At 33.0% G+C, this 16513-nt stretch overlaps 1 protein-coding gene across 1 annotated transcript; it reads left to right on the forward strand.

The window, feature by feature from the left end:
• Positions 1-3512: 3512 nt before the first annotated feature.
• Positions 3513-3836, forward strand: LOC124974138 (RNA-binding protein 3-like). The gene has a single exon (XM_047537637.1). The coding sequence runs from the start codon at positions 3513-3515 to the stop codon at positions 3834-3836; it is 324 nt and encodes a 107-aa protein (XP_047393593.1).
• The last annotated feature ends 12677 nt before the right edge of the window (positions 3837-16513 follow it).

A 16513-nucleotide genomic window follows, 5' to 3' on the forward strand; every position in this document is an offset into this window, starting at 1 on the left:
ACAGAGTAGTCTCACTCTGACTACTCTCTCGTCTGACAGTATGTTCACCTTAACTGCACTGATGATCCAGAAAAATCTTCCCATTCAGACTATTTGACTTCATCTCATCTGCAAAGTCTCTTTTGCCATGCAAAGTCACATTATATATGTTCTATTAATTAGGAGAGTTGCAGTTGGAGCAAGATTATAAGAACACTGGGTTCTTTCTTCATCCTGCTAGAGCAAAATAAAAGAATAGAGTTTTAGAGTGAATTCACCTATACTAAAACATAGTAATATGTAATATAAGAGTGGAAACTTGAAATTGAAAAAAGGTTGGAATTAAAGAACAGCAATGACATAAACGTAATGAATAAGACAAAGCAATATATAAAATCACTTGAAAAAATGTGGAGTCCAGCCCTAGTAGGGGTCGGGGGTTCTAGTTGGATAGGAGGGATTGGCATGGTGGAGAAACAGCACACAGAGACACTAAGTGTCCTGAGGCTGAATCTGTCTTTATTTTTTCTGCCAGTCTTTTTATAGATATTTTTCTTTAGTAATGATTAGATCATTTTATGGTTAATTTAAAATAAGAAATACTTTCAAAAGTACGATCTATGTTTCTTCTCAAAGTACACATTCTTTCTGTGTGACAGCCCAGACCAAAACAACCTTATTTCCCAGCTAGATTAAAACAACTTTGTCTCCCAGTTAAATTAAAACAACCTTGTATCGCAGCTAAACTGAGGGCACCATGATCTGCCAGTCTTCAACCTTCAGAACAAACATGTCACTAGATCTTCTGAGAAACCACACCCACCATGAATTCCAGTGTTTAACAGTGCAAAGTTTTTACTATTATTAAAGGGCAAAGAAATCAACTTATAATTAATATTTAGTCTATTCTACTTCATTTAGTGGCAGACTACAATCTTATTCTGATTCTCAAAGAATTAGACTAAACATAGGAAAAGCATAAATTATATTTATAACTAACCTGAATGTTTTTATTATGTAAAGTATCTCTAGAATCAATTACTAAAACTAGGAAATCAACAAAGTCTAAACACCTCATCCAAGTTCAGAGGAATGCCTCTTTACCCATCTATTATTACACTAAAGCAATCACAGTCACCTTTAAACTCAAGCACAGCTACGATTGTTTATTTTTATATATTCTATCTATGTATTACTGCTAAATTTTCATTGTGCACTATTTTGTGTCCCAATACAGTAAAACCTTCCCAATATTTTTCCAATAAGTTTCTAATGATATATTGATTATTAATATTAAAAAACTACTACACATAGACACATGCCACACCTATGGCCCCCAAGAGGGAGGATGATCAACAGAACGATGTCAAGTGTTGAGTCCTCTATTCCAACAGAACAGTGTCAAGTGTCAGATCCTCTACTCCAACAGAGCCATGTCAAATCTCAGAGTGGCAGGAAATAGATGTGGCAAAAAATAAACATTTTCAAAATAAATAAAATGGCAATTGCAAAAATATTTCATGCTATAAATTTCAGGCAGACATATTTAATAAAGAACTCCACATGTATAACTAAAAAGAACAGATAAAAAAATACAAGAAATCCAAGATGGGATGACAAGTCAATATTATTGTAAAATAATTTGTGGTATTTGGAGCTCTGAAAATTAGAGATATTAAACACATTTATAACAGAATAACATAATAAATATCTGAAAGATAGACAGCAGCATAAGATTTCATATTTGGTGAAGAAATTTTGATGAAGTAGGGCAAAGGAAAGAAAAATATAATTATTTCAAAGAAAGCTTATTTATTCTTCTGTGAAGTGTCTTTTTTATTCTTCTGTTCAGTTTCTTAACCCATTTATTGATTGGGTTATTTGTTTTTCTGGTATTATTTTTTTTGAATCTTTATATAGCCTGGAGATTAATGCTCTATCTAAGGTGCATGTGATAAAGTTTTTCTCCCATTTTAGTAGACTCTCTCTTTGTGTTATTGAGTGTTTCATTTGATGAGAAGAAGCTTTTTAGTTTGAATCCATTTGATGTATTGATTCCTGATTTTACTTCTTGTACTTTAGAAATCTTGTTAAGGTAATCAGGTACTAAGTCAACATGGTGAAGATGTGGGTCTATTTTTTTCTTCTATTAGGAGTGGGGTCTCTGGTCTAGTGCCTGTCTGTGATCCACATTGGGTTGAGTTTTGTGCAGGGTGAAAGATAAGGGTTTAAATTCATTTCGTTACATGTGGATTTCCAATTTTCCCAGCACCACTTATTGAATAGGATATCCTTTCTCCAGTGAATGTTTTTGGCACCTTTGTCAACATCTTCAGCAATTATATTATTAGAAATCAAAACTGCTCAAATATTTCATCTCACCCCAGTCATAATGGCTATTATCAAGAATACAAACATCAATAACTGTATTGATGTAGGGAAAATGGTACACTCATACATTGCTGGTGGGAATGCAAATTGATGCAACCATTATGGAAAGCAGTATGGAGATTCCTTAGTAAACTTGGAAAGGAAACACCATTTGACCCAGCTATCCCACTGTTCAGTTTACACCCAAAGGACTTAAAATCAGTATATTGCAGTGACACAGCCACATCAATGTTCATAGCAGCTCAACTCACAACAGCTAAACTATGGAACATAACTATGTGCCCTTCAACTGTTGAATGGATCAACGGGACACACACACACACACACACACACACACACACACACACGATGGGATATTACTCACCCTTAAAGTAGAATGAAATCATAGCATTTGCCAGTGAATGGGTGGAGCTGGAGAATATCATAATAATTGAAATAAGCCAATCCTCAAAACACAGAAGCTGAATTTTTTTCTCTGTTATACTGATGTTAATTCACAATGTGGGGGACTAGGGAAGAATAGGGTTACTTTAGTTAGGTAGAGGTGATTGAAGGGAGGGGAGGTGTTTGGGGATAGGAATGATAGTAGAATTAATGAGACATTATTATCCTGTGTACATATATAGCTATAGAGTCAGAGGGATTCTACATCATGTATTACCAGAAGAATGAGACATTATACTCCATTATATATTTTGTATCACAGTGCATTCTACTGCCATGTAAAACTAATTGAGACAAATAAATTAAAAAAGAAAACTTATTTAAAAAGAGAAGTGAAAGGATGCAACAAAGTAATAACTACATCTTCTGGCAGAAACACATTAAAAACTTAAGTGTGTAATGTAGCAAACAGAAAAATAAATGGAAATGTCATTAAAGAAGGTACCCAACTTTCAGTGCTTAGAAGACAGAAGAACCTTGAACAGAATCAACTTGGAATACATATTGATGTGGGATAGGGTGGGAATTGATTAATCCAATTACATTATAAAACTTTCTATGAATATTATTCTCCCAGGTCATTGCTAACTCTTGAACTTGTTGGAATAAATGAACCAGGTCTATCCCCGTGGCCAGGGATTGCTGTTCTTCAGAGCCTCCTGTCTACTTTTTAATTTCTAGGATTCAAATTCACTGCCATGTCTTCTGAAGAAGAGAAGTTCTTGGTGGAAGGACTCAACTTCAATACTTCAGCAGCTTTGGGCCTATTTCTGAGGTGGTCGTTGTCAAGGATCGGGAGACTCAGCAACCCCAGGGTTTTTATCAACCTCACCAACCCAGAACATGCCTCAGATGCCACGAAAGCCAAGAATGGAGAGTGCCTGGATGGTCATCAGATCCATGTGGAGCATGCAGGCAAGTCTGACCAGGCACCAGAGGGGATGTCTTTGGGGCCCATGGACGTGGTCACAGGTAGAGTTGGTGGGAACCAGGGCTATGGGAGAGGCCAGTATGACAGTTGACCTGGAGGATGTGGATATGGATATGGATGATCCTGAGACTATAGTGGCAGAAGCCAGGGTGGCTATGACCGCTACTCAGAAGGAGATTACAGAGACAATTATTACAACTGAGTTGAGGCATGCACTCAGAAAGTACACACACAAGGAATAACACTTCTGATCCAGGATCAACCCTCCAAATCGCTGTATTTATAAAGATTTTTGAAACTGCGCTGAAACATCTGTTTTAGTACATCAACTTCTTATTTTGAATTGAGTTCTCAAGATAGCTTGTTAAAAAAACCTTTTAAAAAGCTCCATGTACATTTTTTTTTCTCATTTAAAGACAAATTCTTGGACATTTGTTGAGTTCCAGGTATTTTTTCTTTTACCAGGTTTTTAGTTTGGGTTCTCAGGATTATTGCTTCTGGCAAAAGATAAGTTTGGCAGACTTAATTTTATTAGAGTTAAAGTTGGGGACATTTTTAAAAACCTGTACACAATGTTTATCATCATTAGAGAATAATTTCCAAATGTACTTTAACAATCTGTGTCAATAATGTGATACTTTTTCTTAAAATTCAAGATCACCACCTCGATTATACAGACAAGCTTCTTAAAAATGTTTGTGAATGTCATTTTTTTAATGGTGGAAGAAAAAATATTCTGCTGTGTCTCTTGTAGTGTTTAGGATATCCTTCACAGAACTGATTAAAATGTGAAATCTGTACACACACACACACACACACACACACACACAAAGTATTTCTGGTCAGAAATTCGGAGAATACAGGTCTGTATAATTTATCTCACAGGTAATATTTTCCCAGTATCCTTTCTCAATCAAAAGGGCTTACATAAATTATCATAAAATCTTAAGAGCTAATGCAGTAATCAATGATTTTTATTGTCCCTTTGACTTATTTGAAAATGTAAAATTAATCAGCTTTGCCATGAAATCTAGGAAGCTAAGAAATTACTTAAAAATTTTTATATGTTTATGGTAAATGACTGGTATAAACACTGAATCCATTTATATATGAAAAATGAGAAGGCAAAAAATAGAAATTGTGATTTGAGAAGAGAATGTAAATTTTCAAAGTTTTTAAAAATAAAAATAACCACAATTGCCAGGGTAGGTGCACAGAGGAGGAGGGTAAAATGTGATAATATATTTATTTCTACACTAATATTACACATGTGCTTCTCTGGGTGCTTTACTACCACACTCTTGTCAATATCTTAAATCTTTTTTCCTTAACTGCAGAGTGGATCTTAAATATTAATACACTACAATTTATGAAACAGTTAAAGTTCAACATCACTGTTAGATTCTGACCCATTTCATTTTTTCCAACAAATTCAAGAGTTAGTTATTTAATATGTAATTTAATACAGTATGATTCAATTTTTGGAGAATAACTTCTGTTTCACTTTATTTCCATTCTTTCTTCACACATACTTATATTTGAAGAGTTTTACTGATATAAGATTCATATAAATTAAAGCAGCATATATAGGTTATAAAATTGTGAGTCTGATTCAGTTACCAATTTTGTCTTCTATTTGAAGATGGAGATAGATATGATATTCCTTTGGGATAATATCTAACTCATGAGAGTTTTTTTATATTTCAGTAGTAAATTCTGAATGAATTTTTAATTTTATAATTTGTAATAAATTTGAATTTCACTCAATATGTATCAGTCATACATAATTGCTGCTCATAATAGCAGCAAAATAAAATAATATAAATCAGAAAAATTATTTATACAATTTTGTTTAGTTTACCACTTCGTGTTGAGTATCACCATTTTAAGTAAATTGCTTGATGTTAGGGCATCATATTGCAAATGTTTCCAATGTTTCAAGGCAATAAAACAGTTCTGTTGAACGCATTTATCGTTTTTCCTCTTATTAACACAAGATAAAATGTAAGTGATAATTAACTTGTGTGAAAAACAAAAAACTATTAACAAATATATAGAAACATTCAATAATATTGCTGAACATTGTGGTTTGGATATAGGATTGTTAAGCTAACACGTTGAGCATTTTAGCAACACTCAGAGGTGAGGACCCTGGATTAAGAGAACTGTATTCTCATCAGAGGATGAATCCATTTGTAAGATTGATAATCTGACGGGAGTACATTATTGTAATAGTAGGCAGGTGGGGCGAGGGTAGGAGGAGTAGCTTGCTGGGAATAGGGACTTAGAATCTATGTTGTCCCTGGATTCCTCCTTTACCTGCTTTCTGGATGCCATGAGGTAAGCAAATTTTCTGTACCACCTCATTCCACCATGAGGTTATTCCCACCTGAAACCCAGAATAATGGGCCAGGTGATCATGTGCTATGATATTTCAAAAGATCAATGAAGATTCAATTTATTTTTCCATTTTTCTTTTGGTTTTTTGTATTTTTGTTTGTTTGTTTTTTGGGTGCTGGGGATCGAACCCAGGGCCTTGTGCTTACAAGGCAAGCACTCTACTGACTGAGCTATCTCCCCAGCCCCTCCATTTTGTTTTTGACAGGTATTATATGTGTGAATAAACGGAGAAAGCTAGATAATGTTTACATGGATTCTTTCTTTCAAATACTGATGATATTTTTTTACAAAATTAATATTTTTGAAAGCTAAAAGTATCTCAAACAAGATTTACTTTAAAAAAGAAACAAAATTACTTTCAAACTTATCGAAATTAAAATATATAAAATCAAATGTAAAATGTATAAAGGTAAAAATACATAATCCTAATTAAAATAAATTATATTTCATGTATATATAATATGTCAAAGTACACTCTACTGTCATGTATATGTAAAAAGAGCAAAAAAGAAGAAATCACTAAGACTCATACTGTATTTAGTGTATTTCTTTGTGTCTTATTATCACCAATGCTTTTTAAGTATTATAGACTCCATTTTCAAAACAACACAACTGACTCAGGAAGAGTGCAAAGACTGTTAATGGCAGTGAGGGATTTAAGCATACAGATCATGGTATCAAAGACCAGTCATTTTACTTTAGACTTCAAAATTTCTTCTTTAGGGGTAGTGGGGAGGGTAAGTACATATATTTTTCCTTATAAATGTAATAAGTGAAAAAACTTATATTGTGCAAAACTGCAATCTATGAAACAGTCCTAACACAAATGAGTGTTAACAGCAACAAAGGTTAAGCAACTCATGCAGATGGTTTTTGCAACAAATGGTCTTACATGTTGACAATCACCACTGTCTATGCAGTTGTCTCAAAACACACTGACATGCATGCCTTCTGCATTTGTTACTTAAATACAAAATAAAAATTGCTAAGTTTGTCCTCCTGTAACTTTTTTATATTGCTTAAGAGATTATCAACATTCAGGAAGTATTAAATTATAATAATATGGTTACTATTTTGCACTGATTTCTATATTCTATTGGTTCTTTTCAGATATATATGACAATACAGTGTATTTTGATACATTATACATACATTAAGGACAACTAATTCTAATTAGGATGCCATTTTTAAAAAATATTTTAGGATGCAATACCTTTATTTTATCTATTTTTATGTGGTGCTGAGGATCAAACCCAGTCCCTCCCACATGCCAGGCAAATGCTCTAACACTGAGCTACAGTCCCAGTGCAAGGATCTCATTCTTCTGATTTCACATGATGTGGAGATTAACTTGTGTATTCACATATGAATATAGGAAATTGATCTCTGATTCATGCTACTGTTTTTTGTATTATCATCCTCCATTCTTTCCCTTCATTTTATTTTGTCTATTGAAATGAATTTCCAATTCCCCTCCCTACTGTGTGTTACCATTCACATATCACAGGGAAAATTCAGCCTTTGTGTTTTGGGACTGTTTTATTTCACTTAGCATTACAGTCACCAGTTCCCTCCATTTACCAGCAAATTCCATAGTTTTATTCTTTTTATTGCTGAGGTGTATTCCATTATATGTACATATACATTTTTTAGTCTATTTATCTGATGAAGGGCATCTAAGTTGGTTCCATAGCTTTGCTATTGTAAATTGAGCTGCGACAAACATTGATGTTGTTGAATTAATGGGGTATGCTGGTTTTAAGTGTGATGGGTATGTATGGAGGAATAGGATAACTGGGTTAAATGGTGCTATCATTCCAAGTTTTCTGAGGAATCCCCATACTGCTTTCTGGGGTGATTGCACAAATTTGCAGTCTCACCACAATGTATAAGTAAAGCTTCTCCCCACATCCTGGTCAAGATTTATTGTTACTTGTGTTCTTGATAATTGCCATTCTGACTAGAGTGGAAGGGAATCTCAGTGTAATTTTAAATTGCATTTCTCTAATTGCTAGAGTGTTTGAACATTTTTCATATATTTCTTGATCATTTATATTTCTTCTTTTGTGAAATGCATGTTCAATACTTTTCCCCATTTGTTGACTGGGTTTTTTGTGGTTTGGGTGTTAAGTTTCTTGAGATCTTTATATATCATGGAGATTAAACCTCTGAGGTAGAGGTGGTAAATATTTTCTTCCAGTCTGTATGTTCTCTGTTTATGTTCTTGTTTCCTTTGCTGTGAGGAAATTTTTTTAGTTTGATACTATCCCATTTATTGATCCTTTACTTCTCATGTTTTAAGAGATTTTTTGTGGAATTTGGCTCCTAAGTTCACAAGATGGATATCTGAACCCACATTTCCTTGTAGAAGGCACATGGACTCTGGTCTAAGGTATAGGTCCATGATCCACTTTGAGTTTTGTGCAGGATGAGAGATGGAATTTAAATTTCTTTCTACTCCATATGAATTTGCAATTTTCCCAGCACCATATATTGAAGAGGCTATCATTTCTCCAATATACATTTATGGCATCTTTTCTCTGATATATTTTGGGTACCTTTGGATCAAATATACCTGTATCATAGATTTAAGATATTCAACATAATCTCTAGATTTTCTGATTTTCTTTTCACTTGTGTTTCCAGAGTGATGGGACATATCTTTGAATTCAGTTTTATAAAATGGCAATTGAAATGAACAATGATTTTATTTCTGAAGTTCTATTTGGTGCTCATTTTGAGACCACAGATAAACCATGAAGGAATTATTGGGTATTTTCATTAATTCAAAAAGTGACAAATAACTTTTAGGAAAGGGGACAGTCTCAAGGGAGAGAGTGGATACACTCAATGAGAAGAGAGAGGGACAATGTACCTCTACTGCACTCCAGTTTTAATGGGAACACCAGAGAAGTTTCTAGAGAGTACAGCACAGGTCCACCTCTTGACTTTTGACTGACATAAGGTGACATCAGACTTTAATGTCTCCACTATCATGGCAATTCTAGGTCAACTTGGCCCATGATGACTGGTTCTAATTGGATTCCCAACCACACATTCTTACAGATTTTATGGTTAGGAGGAAATGTCTTTATCAGTCAGAGTTTCAGGGTCTGGTCACAAAAATCTCCTCCTTCAGGATAATTTGTGTTCCCCTTATTAACAATATTTTGGGGCTGCGTTTCTCCTGCAGGAAAGAGGTAGCTTTCTAAGGAATTTAATATATCCTGTCCACAGAGTTCAGGCAGAGTTATTGATAAATTGCTTCTTGGGAAAAAAAGCATGTGGTGGTCAGTAAAGTGGGTCCATTTGATTGAATTATGATACACAACATTAGCTTTTATAATGTCACAGATGTCCTCATGAGCTGTAATTAAGATATCTTTAGAGATGAAATTATCCTTTCAGTTAGAAGAAAACTTAGGGTCAAAAGTCAAACAGGTGCCAGCACCGACTTCCTTAATAAGATGCCCAAAGTGTATGAAATAAAACCAAGAAAAGCAAGAATCAATAAGTGGGATATCATCAAACCATAAAATTTCTGCACAACAAAGGATACAATTAAGAATATGAGAGAGTCAACAGAATGGGAGAAAATCTTGATTAACTAACAACAAATAAACCAATCAATCAGTGGGCAAAAGAACTAAAGAGAAACTTATTAAAAAAAGAAAAATTCCTGGTTAAAAATGTATGAGAAAAATGTCGAAAATCTTCTGCAGGTAGGAAAATGCAAATAAAAACTACATTAAGGACTTTTCTCACTCCAGTCAAAAGGATATTGAATACAAACATTAACAAATGATGATGAGATTGCAGACTAGTACATCCACTCTGGAGAGTAGTCAGGAGATTCCTCAGAAACCTAGGAATGAAACCACCAAATGACTCAGACACTTCCTTCCTCAGTATTTTTTTCCAAATGATCTTAAATTGGTATAGTAGTACTGATAGTTACTTTAATGTTCATAGCAATATTCATATTAGTAAAATTATAGAATCAACCCAGGTGCCTGCAAATAGACGGATATATATATATATATATATATATATATATACCCTCTCTCTCTCTCTCTCTATATATATATATATATACTCAATGGAGTTCTACTCAGCTACAACAAAGAATAAAATTAGGACATTTGCTGATAAATTGATGGAAATGGAGAATATAATGCTAAGTGAACTAAGCCAAACTCAGAAACTCAAAGATTGAATGTTTTCTTTCATATGCAGAATAAAGGACAGAGGGAGGAAATGAGAGAATAACATAAAAATAACACAAAGATTAGTAATGTAGAAGTAGATCTAGAGGGAGAGTGAGAAGAATGAGGGGAGAGACTGAAAAATGAATTTTAAAAAATGATGTACATATCTAAATATGCCACTGGGAATTTCATATTTATACACAAGTAAAAAAGGACCAATCAAATATGAATAGATGGGCTGGGGAGATAGCTCAGATGGTAGAGTGCTTGCCTTGCAAGCACAAGGCCCTGGGTTCGATCCCCAGCACTGCAAAAAAAAAAAAAATGAAAGATGAGTGTTAGGAAGTCTAGTAGAGGAGAGAGAATGGGGGAGGAGAGGGAGGCTGGGAGGGAAAAGAGATGGATAGTGAACTGAAATCAAATTTCATTCATTCATGAGTTTGTTGCAATGAACCCAACTATGTATAGCTATAAAGCTCTAATAAAAATAAAAATAGATTCTAATTGTTATCATATATTGATTGTGATTACTTTGATATGCTTAGTGCAGAATACACTTATTCTGTTGGTCTGCATTTACTAAGACTTCATGATATAGAAATTTATAAAACCATGATAGTTCTTCAGTATTAATAATACTGCCCTTTAATTGTAATTGCCTAAGCATGAGAGGAACTACAATGATATTCTGTAAGTGACTGAATAAACAAACTGTGGTATATGCAGAAAAAAAAGAGAAGAGTCAGATGTTAAAAAAAAATCAGTTAGGGCTGGGTTTGTCGCTAGGGGTAGAGGGCTTGCCTAGTGTGTGTGAGCCACTGGGTTCGAACCTCAGCACCACATAAAAGAATAAGTAAACAAATAAAATAAAGTTAAAAAGTATTTGTTAAAAACTGAGTTGCTTTAATTCCAGAATATAATACTGAACAGAATTTCATGGAAAATAGCAAATGATGTCATATTGCAATAAGAAGTATATTCTTTTGAAAAATACTAATGACATGGTGCTCAAGAAAAATATGATTTTGAAACATGATTAAAGTTCTTCTGTGTGGACCAAGAATAAATATTGTACTTTACGTTTTCCAAAAATTAAGCTAAGCTATATATAAATCATTTTTCATAGCTTTAATTCATAAAATATTATTTGAAATTTATTTTTAAACATAATCTTTGAAAATAACTATAATTTAGGTCCACCAAAATAACATAAATAATTGGTTAGTCTTAATATGTCTTTTTAAAGCTTACTTATGTATAATTGATTTAAAGACAGCTTTCATTCTCAAAATGTTCCTGTTTTGCAGAAATTGTATGGTTTTAGTAGGTTTTTGTTTTAGAATTACTCTACTTTTTTTATTCACAATCAACTTTGGGGGAATATTTGAAATGCAAATAATTGGATGCCTAACACATCTAATTGGCTGCCTAACACACATTTTGTGTTGGGAGTCTCAGAAAATTTTAGAAATGAGAATGTTTAAAAAGTATGTTTCCTGAATTTCACAATTACCGTTCAGGGTGTTCAACCTAAGTGCCCCAAACCTGAGAGCTGCATGTTATAATTCAAACATATGGTTCATCAGCAGTACAGTGGGCTTACATTTCAGGACCCCAAGCATCAACTCAACCTTCTTTACATCACACCCACCATGCTATGCTACAGTTATTGGCAAAACTCAGCTAGTCCCATATGTTGTGGCCATTTACAGCTAACATGATTTATATTTTGCTAGTAATGTTTTGTTGGTTTTAATTGACAGATTTACAAGCCCAACTCACTCTAGAATGTTTATCATAATTCCAATGTGGACCTAGCTCAAAGTCCATCAACTGTTATGTGAATAAATGAATTGTAATCAGTTCACACAATTAAACCTTGTACATCAATATTCCTGAAATATCCCATGTCACACAACAAAATGGACATTTTCTTCACAAACTGATAAGCTTTCCCTTATGCCCCATTTGTTGGTTGTTTTGTTTTATTTATTTATGTAGAAAGAATTTGAAAAATTATGATTTGATCACCATGGTAGTAAAATTTGACACAAGTAAGAATCATGAATGAACCATAACTCTAGTGGGTGAAATTTTAAGGAGCAACCAGATATTTACAGAGTCCAATATATCCCCACACAAAATATTTGTGCAATACAAAGTTTAAATAATAGTTTATTTACTATTGGACCATCCTGGCAGATATTCATTAACCAAACAATGAGTCAACATTGACCAGTGATAGAATCAAGTCGCATTATGTAACTGCATATTTTCTTGTGCTGTGTGATTGAGGACCCCAGATATTTACTCACTCTTGAGTGGATGTTAACTTTAGATCCTAGCAGATGTCAAACATTCCCAGAGGCTTTTCCCAATTCTTAGCCATATCTGTCAGTGCAGCAGAAATATGCTGCATTATAAGAACATGGCATTGAATTCATGATATTCCATATCAAATTGCATAACTTGAATCCACTCATGAGGAAACATCACATGATCCTAAAAAGAAAAATCTACAGAATTACTGAAATACACCTTCAAAAATGTAAATGCCAAGAAGAGTCCAGAAAGATTAAGAAAATGTCTCAGAATAAAAGAGGCAAAAGAAATAAGTTCAATAATGGAACTTAAAATTTCTCAAGCTTGTATTTATTTTGGTTATAAAGAACATTGTTGAAATAATTATAAATAAGATTTGTGGACTAGAAATTTATAATGAAGTTTTTTTTAGTTTGATTATTACACTGTAGATAAACAATTTTATGTTTATAGAAATACAAATATTTAGCAATAAAAAGGCATCATGTCTGCAACTTAGAAATGGTTCAGAAAAAAGAAACTTTGTTATATACCTATATTTATATTTATTAGAACAAGAGGAAGAAAATAAAGAAAGTTAATAAAAATGTTAATTTGGGGGGAATGCTTCCTAAGAATTCTTTGTGCTTTCATTTACAAATCTTCTATAAAGCTGAAATTGTCCAAATACAACACTTTTGACAGAAAAGTAAATTTTTATTTTTTAATAAAAGTAAAATAAATATTAACAAGTAGCAGTAAACTCAGTAAAATAAACCATGTGTCTGTGTAGTTACAAATAAATTCCTTGAACATTGGCTGAATAACATTTACATAGTCTGAAATTATTTCCCCACAGAACACTAAATAATTATAAAGGGAAAAGATGACCCCACATAAGAGAAACACAGCAGATACCACCTTTAGTAATCAATGTTATTATCAGCAGTATTGGAGAATTTAAAACTATAGGGCACCTGATGGGATTTAAAGAGAAAAATCACAGTATCCCTTTTGTGATACTCTTGTCAAAACTGTAATCTGGTTCCAATCATAAAAATACCTATCTTAGGCAGTGGAAAAAGCCATCTTAGGCACATCCTACAAACATAATCCTTTAAAAGAGTCACATTAATGAATATTAAGGAAAGAATAAGGAATGTTTGAATCTGAAGGTGTCTACAAAATACAAAATTATGTATATTTCGTGTAGCTGAATGGAACACTTTGTTATAAAAGACAAAATCAGGCAAGTAGCAAACATGAAAAGAATGTGAGAATTCAATTGTAGAAGACATAATGGTAGAATATATTAGTATTGACTTTTCCATTATGAAAGTGGTACTGTAGTTGTGTAGCATGTTCTGATTTGTTGAAAATATTAATGATATCATAAAGGATGGAGTATGCCAGCCACTTACTCTAAAATCATTCAGTGGGAAAAAAGTACTTTACACTAGAAGCTGCAACTTCACTATTATTTTTCAAGATTATGTAAACAAAGAAAGAAGGTAAAAAGCATTAAGCACATATTTCTCATCAGGAAAGAATGGTGTTTTTATTAAAATAAAAATTAAATAATACAAGTTCAACGACAGTATAATTTAAATACATTAAAACATTAGTGACTACAGTAATTGGCATACCAAAATAATGTCTAAATTTCTAGGTTCATATTTGGTAACAAAATTTTTGTAATACAATAATACATTTACATTAAATACATTTAAAGTGCACTTGCATTTTAAATTTTGTTATAGATGCAAAGAAATAGCTTCATATTTTGAGAATTTTGCCATACATGCATGATATAAACATATTTATTTCAATAAAGTTTTAAAAATATTATGGCAATAGTCTAGCAAATGCAATGTTATCTATCATAGCTACTTTTGCTTTAAACCACGGTGTATTCATGTGATGCTTCCATGAGTAGATCTTGTCTTGATTTTTTTGGTAAATCTAAAGGCAGTCTTCTGTTGGTAAAGATTCAAATTCTGTAGCAAGTAGAGAGAAAAAGAATTGCATTCATAATCTCGAAGATTTCATAAGCATGAATCAGAAAAACATGTTGAAAATTTTTCGTTGTTCATAAGAATGAAAAACACCTATGTATGATCACATTACAAAGTTACTATGAAAGAGTTTTCCCACAGAATTGTCACTGTGACTGAGTATCAGAACTTCAGGATTTCCACCCCTCCTTCATGAATACAACAATCACGTGTATCTTAATACTATGGCAAGCACTGGGATGACAAGATGGAGATAAAAAAGGTCCACTTCTCAACAATCATATACTGGAAATTTTCATACAGAATAATGGGCAGTATGATGTGTAGAGAATATGGTACTACTGGAACAGAGAGAAGGGAATTCTGTGCCAATTTTGTGGCAGTGTAGGAGGTCCTTCTCTGAAGGTGCTGTATCAATTGACAACTGAAGGTTACAGAGAAATTGTGATGGGAAGAGATACATGCAGACAGTGAGAGATGAGACAAAACACTTGTAAGTGGTCCAGTGTTAGAAGAAGCCAGATCAAAATGACAATAGAGTAAATGGGAAGAGAGAAGCCTGAATAACTTGACAAGAACCCAGTTGATTTGGGTATTTAAATTTCTTGCTAAGAAATTTCAAACTTTTCTTGAGGGCAAAGATAAACCAAGGTCATGAACAGGGTGATTTAGATGCTTGACTATGTGCTACCAGGTGAGTCTGGGCTGTCTGCCATAAATCACAGAAAATGGGTGACGCCTTTTTTTTTTCATGAATATTTTCAGTGTATAGGCCAACAGTTTCATAGTAGGACAGATGTGTAAAAAGAGGCAGTTTCAAACTTAGGATCTTTATGTTGTTGACTGCCCAGATTTGAAAGCAATATATAGCTCTTTAATTGTAACTGATTTCTTTTCAGAAGTTAGAACCAACATTTTTTAAACATTTGGCTCAAAGGTTATATGCTTGATTAGAAATGTGTGGAAATAATTCCAACTGTTTTGCTAAGTGTCACCATATACAGGTTTTATTTATTTATTTTTTGTATTAAAGCAACTCTCTTACTAATTCTCCAAGCAGGTTCTAAAGTAGATTATGGAACATAATAAGTACTCTTGTGATAATAATGTGATGTTTAATGACTACATTTTTTAGATGTAAAAAAAAATTTGACTAATTTCCCAGTCTTGTTCTTGGTTAAGTGAAATTATTTTAAACAAAATTCTTACTGTTGCATTTAATTATACATAGTAATGGTATTAATTATGAAATATTCAAAGATGACCATAAAATAATTTGATCACTCTTTCTCCCCAGTGCCTTTTTTCTTCTCCTCTCCTCCCTTCACATTTGAAGGCATGCTGCAGCGATTAAAAACATATATCTGTATCTGGATAGAAGAGTGCTTTTTAAAGACTCTCAGTAAGGCTAGCATGATTTGAAAAATAAATGCCCCACAGGGAAATCTACAACTTATTAAATTTCAAATAAACTAGCCTATGAGGCAGTAAATAATAAACATTCCTTTCTCCCACACATGTTATTGGAAAATAGTTGACACCAAAAAATCTTCCATTGCATTGTGTCTACCTTTACACACTCATTCATCATTGTCTTATAAAATGATCAATCACATGATTATTCTGTTAAGAACCAATGTGTATCTTGTGTTTGCATTGTGCTTAACAAATTACAGTAATATTAACTTTCATTTTCTTTTTATACAGTCATCCAATTTTATGACTCTGAAGCAATTTGGACCTGATTCTCCCAATTTTTCAAAAAGTATTCATGTAAGCTAATAAAGTGTTAAAATATGTATCACCAACCTAAGACATTGTAATTTATGTATTAAATGTTCCTG

The sequence above is a fragment of the Sciurus carolinensis genome, unplaced genomic scaffold (genome assembly GCF_902686445.1).
Source record: "Sciurus carolinensis unplaced genomic scaffold, mSciCar1.2, whole genome shotgun sequence".
NCBI lineage: Eukaryota > Metazoa > Chordata > Mammalia > Rodentia > Sciuridae > Sciurus > Sciurus carolinensis.

Excerpts from the sequence above, each read along its gene's own strand:
- LOC124974138 (XM_047537637.1), top strand. The coding sequence starts at position 3,513 with ATGTCTTCTGAAGAAGAGAAGTTCTTGGTGGAAGGACTCAACTTCAAT.